The sequence below is a fragment of the Grus americana genome, chromosome 4 (genome assembly GCF_028858705.1).
Source record: "Grus americana isolate bGruAme1 chromosome 4, bGruAme1.mat, whole genome shotgun sequence".
Taxonomy (NCBI): Eukaryota; Metazoa; Chordata; class Aves; order Gruiformes; family Gruidae; genus Grus; species Grus americana.
The window spans coordinates 13,384,312-13,403,789 of NC_072855.1; the positions used below are offsets into that span (position 1 = coordinate 13,384,312).

At 39.6% G+C, this 19,478-nt stretch overlaps 1 protein-coding gene across 7 annotated transcripts in view; it reads left to right on the plus strand.

Moving 5' to 3' along the window:
- PPP2R2C (protein phosphatase 2 regulatory subunit Bgamma) overlaps window positions 1–19,478 on the plus strand; it is a 201,110-nt gene that overhangs the window by 128,065 nt on the left and 53,567 nt on the right. For all 7 annotated transcript variants that reach the window (XM_054824004.1, XM_054824006.1, XM_054824010.1 and 4 more), the window contains 3 exons: window positions 13,236–13,333; window positions 13,948–14,113; window positions 18,257–18,369. In XM_054824004.1, coding sequence (XP_054679979.1) covers window positions 13,236–13,333; window positions 13,948–14,113; window positions 18,257–18,369 — 377 coding nt within the window. The remainder of the gene's footprint in view (window positions 1–13,235; window positions 13,334–13,947; window positions 14,114–18,256; window positions 18,370–19,478) is intronic.

Sequence of the window (19,478 nt, forward strand, 5' to 3'; positions counted from 1 at the left end):
ATGGTGAAAAGGTATGTTTCGTAGTTAGCTCGGAACGTGGCAGTGTGTCCTGACAGCAGCGATGTCTCGGGCACAGCGTTGCGCTAAGGTTGTTATACTGGCTCTGATGCCAATTCAGGCAGTACTAGCTCAGATACTCCTCTGCAGTGCTCTTCTGCAATGCATAAATACACCGTCAGGCAAACAAAAATTCAGAAGCATCTCAACTACATATCCATCATTTATAATTATAGCGGGATTAAAATAGACTTGAGGCTTCACTTGGCCTCATGCCTCAAAACTGCTGTACTGCAGCAAAGGCCGCTCTGCTTCGAGAGCACAGCAATAATTACTGTGGGACTGTGTTTTAAAAACCGGCGATGATTGTAAGGCACAGCTTCAAGGATATTGGGAGGGGGTTGGAAGCCTTGCGCTTCTTTCAAGGGCTTACATGCCTACATGTTATCTGTGTGGACTGCAAATTAGCAGCTCTCAAACTATATGGTTCCAGGAGGCATGGCCTTGGGGAGCTGCCTGCAGATTCGTGAGCCATCACCATATGCTTTGAAGCCCCCCTGATCTGGGGAGGCTCCAAAGAAAATTCCTCTAGGTCTGTCTGTGTAGAGGAGACAGAAATCTGACCTACTGATATTTGTTTTTCCAGACTATTTTGGTTTTAATTTTTCAGCTTTAGCAGTATGCTGGCAGAAGCTATATTTTGCATTTAACCTTTTGATGAAGGAGGAATGCTTGCGCTCAGTGTTAAAACATGATAGGCTTGAAGCTTTGAAGTCCATCTTCTCCAGTTGTGAACACAGTGGGAATGGTCTGAGTTCCCACTTGCAATATTGTATTATTAGACTGGAAAGAGCTTTCAAGGCTCTTTTATGTATTTACTGGTTTACCTGCATGCTGCTACATTCCTCAGAGGAGGAAAAAAAAATCTGAAATTGCCTGACTGGCAAATAGTTGCCGTTTTAGACATTGTCCGTAGCATTTGTAATATATGCTGATCTAGTCCTGTTATGTGATTGATGTCCTCTGGGAATATCCCAAAACAGGAATGTTTATTTCCTGAGGCTGTTAAATGTGTTTGAAGTTTCTTTATCAGACACAGACTGGGGAAAGGTGCATTGATTTTTAATGTCTTCTGTTCTTTAAGTAATTTTTTTTAATGAGTAAGTATAGAAATATGATGCATTTAAATTTGAGGGCAAATTTATCATTGAGTTTTGAACACTCCAACTGTCTAGAATTCAATCTTTCAGGGCCAGGAGTTCCTCTAGTTCCTGACATAATAGGGTGATTTAGCATGGTCTTCATTTTAAGCACATGGGTAATCCCATCTTTCCTCACATTTATTTAGCTGGATACATATATATGGATATATATAAAGACTTTGGCCTTTCGTGAACTCAGTCTTATGAGATGAGCTTTTAGACCAATCTAAAGTTGTGTAAGCCACTGCCAAATTTTTATATTATTCCCACACTCAAGCAGTAGGGTTGACAGTGAAGCTGATACAGAACTGTCCTGTTCATTTTTAGACCAGCTTAGGAGCAGCCTTTGATGTTCTATCAGTAGCAGCAACCGATGTTAACACCAAAAAATATGATTTTTCTTCTGGTCTTGGGATCATTATATCAACTTGCTGAAAAGATCTTGATGCAAGCAAGAAATAATTGCGTGATCTTTGAGCCTGGCTTTAGCTTATATGCTTAAGGGAGTCACACTACCTGGATAATTCTGAAAGGTCACAAACACTGATTTCAAAGGATGCTTAGAATGGGTCTAGTATATGGTGGTGTGTGATCTTCATCAAAGAAGTATTAGGCACTCCCAGAAGTCCCACAGTTATATGATCTTGTGACAGACCCAGAGGCAAATTCAGAGTTGTCAGCTGAATTGCCTTTGGAGCCTGCCAAGCAAACAGATGCTAATGTTAGATGAATATCTACAGGGCTTGGCATGGAGCTCCGCTGACAGCCAACGAGCCCTGCGTATGACCTTAACTTGCTGGTCCACTGCTGGGAGCCACAGAGGAGATGTCTGGTGATGTATAAGTTAGCGCTGTATGTTCCTCATGGTATTTGGATATAGCTTATTTGGATCCTGTAGTCAAAGTGTCCGATCAGTAGCTTTAAACTCTGCCATCTACCCTCGTGCATTAAGACTGAGAAAAACAAATATGGTTTGTTTTCCCTGTGCTGGTTCTATAGGCTCCAGAGCTCCTTGTACTCTGGGAAACCCCAGCCTATGCCAGTTGTAACAGAAAACCCTAATATCATTTGACGGGGCAGAGTGTGAGTGTTACTGGTCTATGTGCAACACCATTTCCTGAGTTGCAGTCGCTAAGTACGTCTGCCTGAGTAAACTCAATGTTTGGGAGCACGGGGAGCAGCTGGCACAGAGGGGCTGGTGCCAGCGAAGGTGATGACTTCGTGTGTGCTACCCATTGAGAAATGTCCCCGGCTTGTGATAACCCCTGAGCCACACCAAAGTGGTGTTTGGGGGAGAGCAATTTATCACAGCCAAAAGCCTGTCAAGGTCCACTCTTAGCAATTTAACAGTATGAATCAGAGTACTGCAAAGCCCAAGAACGTCCTGGAGCTCTCCTTCATTTACTAGCACCAGCATGGCTGTTGCGTCTCTGCTTTCCTTGCCCTCACTCTGTGCTTAAAGACTCTGGCTCTAGCCCAGCTCCTAGCTCCAGCCCTTCGTGATTTTTAAGATTATATCTCCCCTGCTTCACCCCAAAGCCTGCTCACTGGGGCTTTTTCTTCCTTGGTGCATGGTATTGTGAGTCTTTGTTTGTTAGGGCTCCATCAGTATATTCATCTAACAACATGCATGCTCATTTGAACTGAATGCAGGAACATTTAAGTCTCTAGACAAGTGATTAAGAGCTTTATTAAATAGAAATGTTTTGCGGAGCCACAGCCTGGATTATCTGTTCCTTAGTTTGTGTATAATCAAAACTGCTTCTCTGATCTTGGATAAAAACTCTGGAGGATCTGTTTCATTTTCTTCCTTTGTGTAAAATGGGAATGCTAACATTTCCTTACTGACTTCCTTGGGTTGCTGGGGAGTTTAATGCCAGGAAAGCACTTTGAACATGAGAACCGCTGTGACAGAATTACTGAGTGCTTTGCTTCTGGAATTAATTGCTTAGTTAAGGGAGGGGGAAATAAAAAAAAAAAAAAAAAATTCAGAACCAGCTGGCAGTGAAATTCTATTGAAGTTTGTATGTAATTCATTGGAAATAACATCCATATTGAATCTGGTTATTCAGGATTGTATTTTAAATTTTGGATGACTTTTCATTAGTCTTTGATATATTTTAAATTAATGATTTTCCTTTAAAATTCTAAATATGGATGGGTATTTTTGTCCTTGTTTTATAATAGCCTTTTAGCAAATCTTGATGTTTACTCGCTGTAGATCATTGCCATTATTCTGCACAAGCACAATCACTTCTGACAGTGAAAGTAAAATTAGTATAGTTTAATAATTTGTACACTTTCCATTTTTGGCATTTATTTGCTCCAAAATGAGGGGTGAGGTTCAACGTCTTTCCGTGCTCTCAATAAAACCCGGTTGCCTAGCGTTTTTACCACTTGGCAGCACCATTTCTAATCTGTCTGTTGCTGGCAGCCAGGCTGTGCAGCTCCTCGGTGGGAAGTAACATGGAGCTGAGCAGAAGCTCCCAGCTCAGGCAGGCTTCCTTCTGTGAGTACCAGTTTAAACCCTGCTCTGGAAATTGTAAATACATAATGTGATGCCCAATGCAATTTTTTTTTCCTTTTTGCCCTTCAGTGTTGGTTGGTAAGAGGAGGTAAAACTGGCATGTTTCCTAATTGCGCTGTTTATAGAGTGTTTCAAGCCTGTTGCTGAATCCTTAGATGACTGCCTTATCTGACAGCAAACACAGAAAGAAAGAAAAAGAAAGAAAGAAAGAAATGTCTGGCTGCATTTTTTTCTTTTTTTTTTCTTTCTTTCTTTCCCCTGAAATCTCAGAAGAGTAAATGACTAGCGTGTGTTACACAGTGTAAGCTGTGAAGAAGCTTTTAGGAGATGTGAAGTTTAGAAGCTTTCTGTACATATCTTTATAGTAAAATAGAGATTGACCTGCAGCGTTTTCTTTCTTTTAAGTATTATTTGTAAGAGTAGCTATGAGCGGTGTAACCAAACGGCTTAGAATCACCGAAGGTGAGAGGCTTTCTAGTGAGTTTTCCAGTTTGTTCAGGTTGAGCAGGATGGAGGGATCAGTGCCTCCCAGGCTTAGCTGCTTTGGACATCCCCAGCAACTGAGGTACCTCAGCCCCTGCCTTGCCTGACCGTGTCCCGGGGGATCTGCCAGTCTCACAGCACTCAGAGCCTGCTGGTTTCTGCAGGAGATGCAGTACGGCTATCTGGGAGCACCTAAATAGGTATTAAAAGGAATTGTAGCAAGCTTTTTTTATCAGTCCACTGAGTATTTCAGATTATGAAGGCACAAAGCAGTGCACTTAGTGACTTCGGCAAGGATAATAGTAACGCTAATTAGGCATTCTGCAGGACTAACTGAAGTTTTGCAATGTCTTGCTGATCTAAGCAGGTCACCTTGAACATGCAGAAACTGAAGTGCGTGTAAACCGTAGCCAAAATTTTGAGAAATGTGTCCTAATTTTCAGCTATGCCACATCTGACAAATGTTCCTTGACCTTATTTACTCCCAAAGTAGCGGGAAACTTTCCATGTACCTCAGTGGGCAGAAGGTCAAGTCTCTTTGACCTCTTTTCCTGGAGGCCTTGTACTCTGCAGGAGGGATCTCGGTGCCAGAACCTCTGAAATAAGGGCTCTGAGCTTTTAAATTAGCAGTAAAAGTGGTGGGGGTCACTTTATGAAAAACTGAATCTCAGTGACTTGGGCAACCTGGTCTAGTGGAGGGTGTCCCTGCCCAGGGACAGATGATCTTTGAGGTCCCTTCCAACCCAAACCATTCTATGATTCCATGACTTGTATTCACTATGAAGTGTTTTTAGCACAGAGCACAGAACTCAGATAATCCATTTTACATATTTGTCCTGTAGGCAAATTTTTTTTTTTTTCACATTGACTGTGCTCCAGTAATTGGGTGACATTTCCTGATTTTCTAATTTGAGAAATACAGCTAGAAATTAGCATGTGATTAAAAAGCTGTTGAAAATATTTGCTAAGCTCTTAAAATAAATACATATTGCAGAAAAATCCCAACTCTATTAAAGCTCAAGGCTAGAAACAGTAAATCACAGTGGTCATAGGTGCTCACAGAGGGGGTACAAATTTTGGATTTTGTTTTTAGCTTCTGTTTCAAGCAAATTCTCTCGTTGAGTGAGCACCGAACCTACATTCAAATGCTCTGAATGGGAAGGTGCTTTCCTTGGTCCCTGAGGATATAAGGATGCATGGACCTGTGAAACTCAGCCGTATCGTGATGGTCTCATGATCAGCCAGGGCTGATGCAGGTCACCGAGGTGTGTGCATGTAGCATTTCTAAAATCCAAATGTTAGAGATTAAAGATGGAAAAAAGGGAAAGATTTGCTCATTGCTTGCCAGGATTTGAGTTTAGGAAATTTGTTACTTTGATTTTTTCTTTTTTTTTTTTTTTTTACTATTATTTACTACCATCCCCAGGTGAAGCATTCTTGTTTCAAGCAGCCTTTTCAGAGTGGTTCAGCATTCAACCCTGCGGTTTTGGATTTCAGATCAGGCAGAGATTGTTATACTCAGGAAGAAAGGTGATATTTAGCCTGATAAACTCCATTGTTCTTGCTGGACAGGATTAAATGGGGCTGTTTGGATTTTTCCCTTGATATATTTGTCCTTGCTAGCAATGAAGCCAGGCAAGGTGTCAGTTAGGAAAACAACTACATGAAGCATAGTAGACATACTTCTCTGGATTTCATTCCATTATTGATTGATCACCTTGTTTCTCTGATCCTTGAAGGACTTGCACTATTAGCATCTATCTTCAAAGTTTGCTTTGGCCAAAATCAGCTTCCTGTTTTGTTTTGCGTTGCCCATACATCTGACATGGAGCAAACACTGTTTTGCAGCACAGAGTCCTTTTAAAGCCATAGTAAATGAGGAAAAAAAGCAAAGCGAAAGATTTGCCAGGGTGACAGATAATCCCAGGGGCAAAAGGGCAGATGGATCCTTCATTTCAAACTTTGTTCTTATCTTCTGCTGTGACATTTCTGTGTGCTCTTTTATGCTCTCTTAAGTTTGTGTGTAGGTCAACAAAATGTCTTGTTCACCAGTAGAGAGGAGTTGGCTTTTTGGTGTGTTGGCTTTTAGTGTTAAGTTTCTGACCCAGCCAAGTTTGACAGTGTGATGTGTGAGATTTTGCGTTGTGTTTACTTGAATTTTGAGCGGTGGTTTCTGGTGTCATGCAATCCCTGGACCCAAGATGGCGAATAACACTGCTCTGAACCAGAATGAATGCGTGTTACAGAGTCTGCTGCTTCGAGTAGGAAATTTTGCTGTTGCCAAGGATCTCTCTGCCAGCTATTTCAGAAAGGAAGGATTCATCTGACCCTCATACCTTTGAGGTTTTGCATACCTTGTTTTCTAGCTGCTTAAGGAAACCTTTGAAACTTCAGCTTAAAAAAAGGTAGCAGGCTTCTTCTTTCCATCCATTTTTTCTTTCCCATTTTTTTTTGGTGCAAGTCTGAACTAAATTCTGACAACACAGCTGACTGTAACGGCCTTCCCTTCACACGAGATACTGTAATACTGCTGCTCTTTAATCTACCATTTGTCCTTTTGTTTTATAGCTCTCTTTGTTGCAAGCTGCTTTGTTGTTTCTTCCAGATTATGTTCCTCAGGGACTTCTGTATCAGTATGACTGAACATTGCTTGCAGCCATGCCAGATTGTGCTGTGATCTTATTGGATTTCACAAGCCAAGGTTAGGCCAGGTCAGAACTTGGTTGAAATAACGGAGGCTACAAGATTGCCTGCTAGCCACTGGGAACATGCACAACAAAAACCTGACCTAGATGCTGATTCAGTCAGCTCAGGCCGACAGTCTTGCCATGCTGATTGTGGATAGGATAGAAAGAAGTTCTGACCTGTTCTGGCTGGAAGGATTTCACAGTTGGTTGTTTTGGGGTTTTTTTGTTTTGTCTTTTAGAAAATTACTAATGTTAATTCCGGTGTTCTGGCCCATTCGAAATCCTTTAATTCTCTATCAGGATTATACTGCAAACCAAGACAATATTATAGTCTCTGATCTTCTTTTCCCTGTACCATTGTGTGATGTTGTTTGCCCTCAAAACTTGCTACTGCTGTCCAAAAAAACTGCATTTCTGTGCTAGGTGAAATAGTTTTGAAATTTTCTTTGCTTTCTTGATCTTCTGAAGCAAAATAAAGTACTAAAGTAACGTTGAATGAAAGGCCCCAGAAAGGTAGAAATTATTAGTAAAAGTAACATACAGAAAATTGTATTTGAACTTTTCTTAAAGTTGCTTGAGGTTTCTTCTGTATGAAGATGAGTAAGTATGTTCAGACTTTGCTTCACTGTGCATAGTGGGTGGAAAATGGCATGCAATTATGCTAGAGTGCCCCAAAATCATGCAAAGATTTATTATATAGGTAAGACTTTTCTAATTATTGTAAAGGTATTTGGACCTGTTTGTGTTATATAGTAATAATCTATTAAAAACCCTTAAAGTAAACCTGTAAGAGGCTAGAAAGTGAACTTTGAAAAGTACGTGATGGTGTGAAATAAAGGCCAGAATTAATTTGGGCTACGTGTACCAACCTTTGTTTCACCCCACCCCACCCTGAGCCTGAGGGAGGGCTGCTGGAGGGTCTGTTTGCTTGCGTCCGTGCTGGAACAATAGTCATGAAGTTGAGGGAAGAGCGGTACAATCAGCTAGAGATATCTTGATGTGCACAGATGTACATTGATAGACTTAGATCTATTAGAAAAGCTGAATATATCTAGCTAAGCAGCAGCTGTTGGGTACAATATAGCCATTAAGTACACTTAAAGAGTATAAATTGTGAAGCTGCAGAGGCATTGGTTGAGGAGATACAAAAGGGTAGAGGTGACTAGGAGTCAGGGAATGAAATACTTCAGAATGGATCAGGAAAAACTTCCTGTCAGTTTAAGCTGTAATGTGATGTCTTCCTGTGAATATGTAAAATTAGTCTGGGAAATGAAGTCTGTAATGCATAGTACCTGCTGGAATAATGTGCTGTGGCAGGATGTGGAACAGATGCGCAGGTGTATGCCACCCTGGAGTATTTTCCTCTGTTGAAGGTTTTTGGTTTGCTTTTCTCAGTCAGCGTCTGTATTTTGAGTGTCCAACTTGTGCTTTTTTAACTGAGTGAAAATGTTGAGCATCATGACTTTAAATCCAAGTTTACGTACATTTCTGCAGGGATAAAATGGGGAATTTAAAAATGGAGTAGGAAGATTAATATTGGATAAAAGTTGGGATTTGCAGTCTGATCGGAAACATTTGCCCGTTGGCATTGAGGTTACCCTTAATAGGTAAATTATCTCTGTCCCTGATAATCCTAATCGTTAGTGCAAAGCTTGGCACTGCTAGCAGAGATACGGAAGGTGTAGTGCAGAAGGCTGGAAGGAGTCTTTCATCTCTGCCATCCCTTGCCAAAGGCTTACTGTACATGCAAATTCATCAGCTCTTCCGTTGTGGAGCATTTGTATGTCCTGGAGAGGGTGAAATCTGGTTAATTGCTCTGTATGCTCAGGGCCCGTTTCTCCAGTGGATGAATCTGCAGGATGGGACTGTAGCGGCTGATGTTGCTACAGCATTGATAAATATGTAGGGGAATGTTCTGCAGAAGGGTATGAAGAGCTTTGTTGATTGATTCTGTTCCTACCTCCTCTGTCTTAGGAAGAGCTAGCCTGACTAATCTTTTTTATAAAAACAGCATGACTAATATTTGCCTGCTGAATGGATATGCTGGATAAGATTATTTTTTTTCTTGGCTGTTGTTTTCAGCTGTTATTTACAGGATCAATAAAAGTGATTTTCCAATTCAAGGGTAATTTTTTACCAACAAACTGTATAGCCTCTAACATCGGAATATTGGATCTGCTCTTTTTCAGAACAAGTTAATTTAAAAATGATAGGTAGTTTTCACTTCAGAATTAGTTTTTCTAATAGAAAGGAGGGATGCATTTGGAAGAAACACCTTGAGAAGGGGAGAGAATTTTGCCTCAGAACCACATCATTACATGCTGCCCACAGATACTTAATATTTGAGCTGCTTTTCTTTAAACAATAATCAGTTAACTACACACAATATTTTAATGACAAATGCAACATAATAACAAAATGCAGAGCTGTTTTATTATAACCCTGCCCATTCAGTTACTATTGAAGTCTGTGCAAATGCTCCTGTGGACTTTAGTGGGCATTGGCTGTAAAGTGCAATATAACATTTTGTGACCATTGTGACCATAGAGAAGAGTATTCCATGCTGTTGTGGAAGTATTCCACGCCAATAGCAAGTGTATTCATAGAATCATAGAATGGTTTGGGTTGGAAAGGACCTCGAAGATCATCTAGTTCCAACCCTCCTGCCATGGGCAGGGACACCCTCCACTATACCAGGTTGCCCAAAGCCCCATCCAACCTGGCCTTGAACACTTCCAGGGAGGGGGCAACCACAGCTTCTCTGGGCAACCTGTTCCAGTGCCTCACCACCCTCACAGTGAAGAATTTCTCCCTAATATGTAATCTAAATCTACCCTTTTTCAGTTTAAAGCCATTACCCCTTGTCCTATCACTCCATGTCCTTGTAAAACAGTCCCTCTCCAGCTTTCTTGTAGGCCTCCTTTAGGTACTGGAAGGACTTATGCCAACAGCTCCATGTCTTTCTTGTACTGGGGCCCCCAGAGCTGAACACAGTACTCCAGGTGAGGTCTCACAAGAGCAGAGTAGGAGGGGGGGAATCACCTCCCTCGACTCGGTGGTCCACTATTCTTTTGATGCAGCCCAGGACACGGTTGGCTTTCTGGGCTGCAAGCGCACACTGCCGGCTCATGTTGAGCTTTTCGTCAACCAACACCCCCAAGTCCTTCTCCTCAGGGCTGCTCTCAATCCATTCTCCGCCCAACGTATAGTTGTGCTTGGGATTGTCCCGACCCACATGCAGGACCTTGCACTTGGCCTTGTTGAACTTCATGCGGTTCGCATGCGCCCACCTCTTAAGCCTGTCAAGGTCCCTCTGGATGGCATCCCTTCCCTCCAGCGTGTCCACTGCATCACACAGCTTGGTGTTAACGGCAAACTTGATGAGGGTGCACTCGATTCCACTTTCCATGTCACCAACAAAGATGTTAAACAGTGCTGGTCCCAATACCAACCCTGAGGAACACCACTCGTCACCATTCTCCACTTGGACATTGAGCAGTTGACAGCAACTCTTTAAGTGCGACCATCCAGCCAATTCCTTATCCACCGAGTGGCCCATCCATCAAATGCATGTCTCTCCAAATTAGAGACAAGGATGTTGTGCGGGACAGTGTCAAATGCTTTGCACAAGTCCAGGTAGATGACATCAGTTACTCTTCCCTTGTCCACCAATGCTGTAACCCCATTGTAGAAGGCCACCAAATTTGTCAGGCACCATTTGCCCTTAGTGAAGCCATGTTGGCTGTCACCAATGACCTCCTTATTTTCCATGTGCCTGAGCATAGTTTCCAGGAGGATCTGCTCCATAATCTTGCCAGGCACAGAGGTGAGACTGACTGGTATGTAGTTCCCCAGATCTTCCTTTTTTCCCTTCTTAAAAATAGGGGTTATGTTTCCCCTTTTCCAGTCAGTGGGAACTTCACCAGGCTGCCACAACTTCTCAAATACAATGAAGAGTGGCTTGGCCACTTCAGCCACCAGTTCCCTCAGTACCCGTGGATGCATCTCATCAGATGCAATGGACTTGTGCATCTTCAGGTTCCTTAGATATTCTCAAACCTGATCTTCTCCTACAGAGGGTGGTTCTTCATTCTCCCAGTGCCTGCCTATATTCACATATACAAGTTCAAATGTCTGTCTTTCCTTTTGCACACAGGTATTTTAGCTAATTATTTTGTGGCATGTTGGGAAAATCACATGTACCTTACACCTGTGCACGCTGCACACATACACACACAAATATGTATTTTAATAGATACTATGTTCCTCCCCTCCCCCGTTGCACGCTTAAGATAAGAGTCTCCATTCTAACAGGATTGTCAGTATGAGATTTGTTTGGGCTAAGATACAGCTTTAAATTAGTAAAATCATGCAGGTAGCATTTTTATAAACAGGAGCCCACACCTACTCTCAGTATGAATTTTGCACCATAAGAACAAAATAGCCAAGAAATATTCTTCCACTGGAAGCACTACAAATGAACTTTACATGCCAGAAAATATGATTAGATTTTTAGACTAAAAAAAAATAAAAAGGCAATTTTTTTGATCAAACTCAAGCCATACTAAGTCCCAGAACATCACCAACCATAAGCAGAGTCTCTACTCCTCCTGTACTCTAATAAGACTAGGGTTTGGGGGGTTATTACCTATAAAATACAGTCTGTGGAAGTCCACATAAAAATTAAATGCTATTAACTTTGAGAAGCTTTGGGTTCAGGCCCAAAATATGGTAAGTCATTATGTTTCATTTTTCTCAAGTCTACACATCCATATATTTTTTTCAGCAAAACCAGAATTACATACATGCTTCATGATTCCTCCTTCCTCCCTTGTATATGTAGTGTGTGGAGGAAAAAAGGAGAAAAGTTTGTTTATTTGGTTTTGTTGGGTTTTTTAGACAGGAGAACAATTTGATGGTGAAGATTTCTTAAAAAAAATAGATTTTTTTTTCACTGATTAGGGTAAAGTTTTGCTTTTTTAGATGGTGAATTTTTTTATAACCTTGCAGTAAGAATCTGGCTTTTGGATGACTGTGTTGCTGATGACAGCTACTGGCAATAGAAGCTTTCTAACACTCAACTGCTAGTTTATTAAATGAATAATAGGAACAGATGTTTTCAATTCATAAAATGTATCAAGTAAATGGTACATCCACTTGTTATTTCAATTCCTTTGAATTTTAGTGAACTCATTTGGGGCTAGGTTTTCAAAAGAGCTTAGCCCACTGTCGCCTCATTGTTCTCAGTATAAACTGATGGATGATGAACGTGTTTGAAAACCACAGCTTTTTATGCCTAAAGGGGAGCTGCTGACTACTGACATTTCTAAAAATCTGGCCCATGCTTCTGATGAGTGAATACTGATCATTATAGAGGATTCATACGTGCAATCTCTGAGTAATACCCTGCATTTGTCTGTGATTGTATATATGATGGCTTCTTAATTTACTATTGCACTAGGCATTTTAATTTAAATTATGCTAATAGTGTAGGATTAACTGTGGATTATGAGTCTAGCATTTACTGTCGCACAAGCAGAAGAACCAGGTCTTTTGCTCCTACAGTCTCTTTCTCCTTTCTCATCTTGATGTATAGTAATTTGTACTCAAGAGTGGCCTCACGTTTTGATGAGGTTTCTTGTTTAAGCTGGTGCAATTGCTTAGGGAAAGGGAATTGTTGAAAACTAGAAAAAGAAGAGTGTGGGATCTTTTTATCTTCTAATGACACATTTTTATGGTGCTGAAATGATTTACCGAAAATGATTATTTGAATGGACTCTTGCCAGCATTGCACAGTGAGCAGTTCTGGTTTTGCCTTCATTCCTCTGTGGTAGAACAGGCTACATGTACTTTGCTTTTGCACTCTTGGCTCAAACAAATATTTGAGAAAACTAGTGCTAGGGGGTTGTATTAAAGCCCTCATAAAGGGTGAAGAATAAATAATACATGACACAGGACTGAGATGTTATGTTGGTCCTTGCTAGAGGAAATAGCAGGAGGCCAATGCTGTTACTATCTCCAGTACTGAAAAAAGCTTTGTAGCAGCCTGAGATGGCTCTTCTTGAAGCATAACCTCTCCAGAGATCTCCTCCACTCCCAAACTACAGATGTGCTGGAAACACAAATTTGCCTCGTTATGTTTGCACTTGTTTCATTGTGTAGCAACCTCAGATTGTAATGGCATGCAGCCTGTTTGCATTAGTGACTTGCTGTTAAATTCATCTGTATTCCTTCAAATCCCTCATTTGTTGCATTTTTTTGTGGAGATTTGATATTTCTAATGGCTTTGTGTTGTAGTAGCAGTCTAAAATTTGCCTTTTTTTTTCTTTTTCCCTCCAGCTGATATTATTTCTACAGTTGAGTTCAACCACACTGGAGAACTGCTGGCTACTGGTGACAAGGGGGGTCGGGTTGTTATATTCCAAAGGGAACCTGAGGTATGTGAGTTACCAAATGTAGTCCGTCATAGCTTGCTAAAACCTGGCTTTATTTTTAATACTTTAATTAAATCTAACTAAAAAAACCCCTGTTTATAATTTCAAGATTCAGTAAAACAGAATGTCACTTCTTTGGAGAGGAAGCGAAAGAGGGTAAGGATCTTTTACTGAGAAGTTTGCTGTCCCAAACAAAACTTCTTCCAGGCTCCAAAATTCTAAGCTAAGAAAAAAGAAGGTTGTTTTTGTTTTACTTCTACATTGTTTTAATAGCTTTTGCCTGTTTGATGGAACCATTCCATCCAAAACAATGCCTTTGCTGTGATACCTTTATGTTTCACTTTTAAATTCAGTCCATCTGCAATATCTCTTGTAGAAAGCTTTCCTCATAGTTGACATTTCTTCAAAAATTCTGCCTTTTATTAAATGTTGTTTCAATACTTACAGGAAATTTAATTCCTGTAGAAACAAATCTGTCAATATCATATTTTAAATGAGAAATTAAATTACACTTTCAATATTTTTATATTTATAAGGCTGCTTATACACCTTTCCTAAGAAATGGAGATATATTGCCACCATAAACCACATATTTTTGTTGTTCTTATTCCCCGTAGAGTAAAAATGAGCCTTACAATCAGGGGGAGTACAATGTTTACAGCACTTTCCAGAGCCATGAACCTGAATTTGATTATTTGAAGAGCTTGGAGATAGAAGAAAAAATAAACAAGATCAAGTGGTTACCACAGCAAAATGCAGCTCACTCACTTTTATCAACAAATGGTAAGATAGATGAGAGTATGTAGGACGTATCAGCATTTTGCTCTTGTGCATTTTAGTGCTGACTGCATGTATTTTTTCATTTTAATCTATAGTTTTAGTAATTTCCTCTTTCAGAGTTTACCAAGACGGTCATACTGACTCTGATATCTGTATTTATGTATTTTATTCATAGTCAGAAGGTTTTTCTTATTGACTGTCCATAGGCATTTAGAGAGCTATCCTTTTTTGCTATTAACGTGCAGTGCTATTCTGAAATAAATTTTGTGACAAAGGCATCACCTTACTCAGCAGCTGTGTTTCACTGGGGATTTAGAATTTCGTCTGCTGTATTTGTCATAACTTTTATTCTTTGTAGATGTGTAAATGAATGTAGGTGGAAGAGATGAATTTCTTTTCATTCATTATCATCAGAATGGTTTATTTAAGTTCTAAAGAGTTACACAAATCTTTGGAAGGCAGTAGGAATAATAATAGGATATTGATACTGACTCATCTTTCTAATATGTTTAAGGCCTATTGATTAAAAAAATGCAATATTATTGCTAAGAGGGCATATACAGATGTCATATAGGAGGAAGAAACTGAAAGGAGCCTAGCATGCACAGGCGTCATTTAGGAAACATTTGGACACCCACAACCTTTATTACTACTGGTGATGCATGAGACAAAAATATCCAATTTTAAATGCTGGGTCTCGTTCTAATCAGAAAAGAATTTTTCATGTAGAAGTTTGAGCATAAATGGGAATTGCTGATAGAAAAACAGTGTAATCTCACCTTTGGGAATTGATGCTTTAGGGCAAAGTGATTACTTCTAGTTAAAATTTATAGCAATAAATAATATCTACATTAATTCACAGTAGATAGCAAATTATTTTATGTTTCATAGTCTGTTTTCCTTAAAGTTGTCTTTTGACTTTTTGGGGGGCACTGTTGCAATATTTGAAATGAAACATATCTGTTATAGCTAGGTGTATTTGTGCTAATTTAATGATTAGTCAGCTAATTATGAAGTTTGGGAGTTTACTTCTGCAGTTCTCCCTAGGTCAAAATATCCCTTCTACTTCAGATAACTTGAACTAAGAACAGCTTCTTCCACGTGCATGGTACAAAAGCAGACTATTAATAGGAAACCTCTCCCTTTTCCTTTTAATTTTTTTTTCTTTTTTTTTTTTGAAACACTGAGGAATACAGCCGAGTTCTCAGATAGGCTGTTTTTACTGTTGGCATGATAGACCATTATATCAGTTTTCTGGTTGATATTCATATGAGAGGGGAGAAAGGAAGAAATAATCAGTCTTAGTGTTGCTCTGTTTTCCCCGTCTTAATTTTGGAGCATCCTAGCAGACCTCTTTATGGTGAGGAGAACAGAAGTGGTGCCACTGGCATAGCCTTTGGATTTTGGCTTTGAATTACAAAATGTTTTTGTGTGCCAAGGAGGATTCCTAGCTTCCTGGCACAGCAGGGTTGAAGTCTGAGGATCCACCTCTTGATGTACTCTTAAAACTATCTTCAACTTTAGGATACAGAAGGCCCATGTTGAATTCCTCACTGTCCTCACAGATTACTTATGAGAAGTCATTGACAATGTATATCAATTCCATGCCTATAAAAAGGGATAATAGTATTTTCCCTAACTTGTAGAGAATGAAAGCATTACCTGTCATGCATGCTTATATTGGGCAGGCTGTAGAAACAATTTGACTACTGGTTTATATTTACTAATTTCTGAGCCTGATATTTTAATGCAATTTTTGATATTTTGCTCTCTGATAGTTTAGAGTCTAAAGCACAGTTTTGGTCAGAAAAATGAGAACGGTGAAACAGCGTCCTTCTTTCTGCAGGCACAGGTGCTCAGTGCCTATTGAATTTGCTGGAAGGAACTTGTTAGGGAACATGGGGGGAGAGTCCGTCTAAATCTCACCCTCAATATATGAGACTTGACAGATGTGTGCCTGCCCAAATCTGTTTCTGTCCTTCTAAGGAGGACTTTTGTCTGAGGCTGTTCCTTCACAGGTCACCCCTCTCAGAGGGGATCTCGGTTCCTTTCCAGTTCATACGTTACCAACAAGTCATCAGCTAAGCTTTGATCGCAGCGTCTTAATTAATGGAGACAGAAGGAAACCACCAAGGCTTTTGAATCCCACTGTGGATTTGCAATGCCTGCAGTTAGCAAATTTCTGGTGTGCGCTGTAAACTGAACTGATTTTGTAGTATAATAATAAATTATTAGGATTCATTGGTATCTTTTGTACCAGAATATATTTGGGCCACTTTTGATGTCAGCTACATCGGGTAGATCAGAATTTGGCCCATACAGATCCTTTCATCTGAGGATTTCAGACTGCTTACCAGACATTAATTAATTTAAACTTCACAACACCCTTGAGACTGAATGAATACTGAACCTCACAGAGATGTTTTTACATTTTGTGAAATACAAGCATGCTTAGAATTTCTAGGGAGTTTTTAAAGTCCAGAGACAGGTGAAAGAGGAAGAAAACCAACAGATGTGATACCCTTAACCACCAATAAAACAGTATTCACTCAGGAAAGGGATAGGTTTATCAAAGCAGTCAGGTCCAACAATGGAAAATTGTGTTTTTTCTTATAATTTCTTTTACAATTGTTGTATTTTTAGATTTTAGAATAGACAAGCAGGAATACACTATTTACAAGTCATAAAAATCCCAAGTGCATGACATAGTCTATATGTATTTTTAGTAATTAATTAACATGACCAATACAAATGAAACGTATTGAATATTTAAATGGTGCTTTTTAGTTGCCGATTGAACTAACCTCTTGTTCTGTAGATTGATCAATTGTAATATTTTTGTTGCTTGAAAATTAGCATATCAATATCATTAGGAGACACATAATAGTAAAAACACTCAGAGTAGCGGAGGGATTGATTTTGAAACAAAAAAAGGACAAAGTTGAAGTTGCTATAGAAATGCAAAGCAATTCATGGATTCATATATCCTGCCTTTAAAATGATTTGTACTAGTGTTTGAAAGAAGTATTTCGATCAGCCACACTGGGGAAAGAATTATGCTTTGCCATGTACTTGGGAAAAGAAGGATAAAGGAAGAAAGTGGGACAAAATCAAAAATGATGCAGGAACTGAGCTTAATGAAAGCTGTGGTGGCAGCTGAAGTGGAGAAGCTTTGGAAGGGCTTTGGGTGCTCTATGAACAGATGAGTGAAACAACCCTTAGAAGCTTGGGAACAGATTTTTTTGCAGGAGAAGAGTTGGCATTGATTTTTCAGCCTGGGGAATGTTGGGGTTGGCTGGTTGGGTATACGACCAGAGTGGGAGTGGATGATCAACGTTAGGGAAATCTGCAGCTTCAGCTACGACAAAACCAAGGACAAACTCCATTTGAAATGTTTAAAACTTCTATTTCTTGGCTTCAGAGGCTCTTTGCTAAATGAGAGGTATCTTTATTCTATCATCATATGCTTCACCCCTCATGGAAAAGGGAGAATTTAGATTTAATTCCATTCCACGTAAAATTAATATATTTTTCTCTCCACTTCTCTCTCTTACCCTTACAACACAATTCTCTCAGTTTTGTTCTCGGCTATTTCTTAGCTGATTTCTCTCAGGAGGGAGAAATGTCTCATTTTTCACATAGTCTTTCATTTGCTGGAGCTCCTGATATAACACCAGTACACCACTGCTCTTTCCCACAATGGGCCAAGCAGGTATCATTGGTCTGTCTGTCTACTCCATGCTCTTCTTGTCCTGTTTATAAGTAACCGAGCAAACTGGCGTTATTGTAAAGATTATTTCCTTGCAAAATCAAACTGAGCTTCAGCAGTGAGCAGTGAGTGGTTTTGGTCTGTTCCACCTGCAAACTGCCAAGTTGGATACGAGAGCAGTGTGTGCTTTACACACTGTCCATGAGCTGTCAGCTGCTAGGAACCTCTGACTCAGTTAGACTACATCCCATACCTTCAATGAGTTTTTTTTTTCTGTTGGCAACATTTTCTGGATGTCCAAAATTAAGTGACCCACACTGTTTCAAGGGACTTGTCTAAACCAAGGTGTAGAAACTCCTTTAAGGAATACATTGCGAGAGGTGAGTAACCACATTCAGAATTCCTGTGATGACAGTTGTTTGTCTTTTCTTTTAAAGATAAAACAATCAAGTTATGGAAAATTACTGAAAGAGATAAGAGACCAGAGGGGTACAACTTAAAAGATGAAGAAGGAAAACTTAAAGATCTTTCTACAGTAACATCACTGCAGGTAAGCTGCTGTCTTTGTCCAAAATCCAGTTGTTTCTGTACGACAAAGGTAGTCATGGGCGCTAACTCAGTAAAAGATTTAAATATGTACCTAATTCTAAGCATATATGTGATCATTCTCATTGAAGTTTTAGCTGACTGATAACAGTCTTGAATCTGTCACACATTTTCAAATTACAAATGCTTTATGATACAGTGGCCAACACAAATACTTTTAGAGAGTTTATGCCAGTTTTATTCTTCCTGATAAAATTCTCTTAGTGCGACTTAATGTGCTTTCACACAGGATTCTTTAGCCTGGTGATCAAATTTCAGTCTCATCTTTACTTAAGTACTATAAAAGAATTGTCTCCTATCTGAAGAGTGGGATTTGCAGTAGTCTGTGCTCCAGTGAACGTGAGGCTCTGCATTGCTGAACAGATGCAGTCATGGAACTCATATAAGTGTGTATGATAATGTAATAGATTTTTGCTCTCAATTTTTAATGGCTGAATTCACTCCAGATGTTTTGGCAAAGGAAGTGGCTAAAGGTTGGAGCTGGAAGGCTATGTTGTATAAATGCTAGTATTTCTTTATTATTAAAAACAAACAACCCCCACCTCCAAAACAAGCCAATATTTTCTATTGTGAAAAAAGCTTCCAAAGTGTAAAGATGACTATGTTAATGGAATATTTATCTATTCTGTATGATTAGGCAAACAAAACCATTCCAGATTGCTTATAGTCTGAGAATTCAAAGGCTGAGCAAACCATTGTTTTGTTCCTTTAGTGGCAAGCTAAACTCAAAGCTTTAACTTCTCTGTGTTCTGCTTTAAACTATCTTGTGGATTGATGTGTGATAGATTGTTTCTGATGCATGTTCAACAACATTGAATAGTCCCAATCGTGGACCACAGCCTTACAGTGTTTAATGCTTTACCAATAGGGAATAAATTGACAGTGTCTAGTTATTGAAGCATGACATTGAAGTGACACACAGGGAAATAATGAGGGCACAATCATGAGTGATAGTCTGTGGTCTTGGCTTTTCAGGAGTATTTGTGTATGTACGGTATGTCAATACATACATTGGCTTTGTTTTCCAAGACTTCATTTATTGTGTTTTGCTGA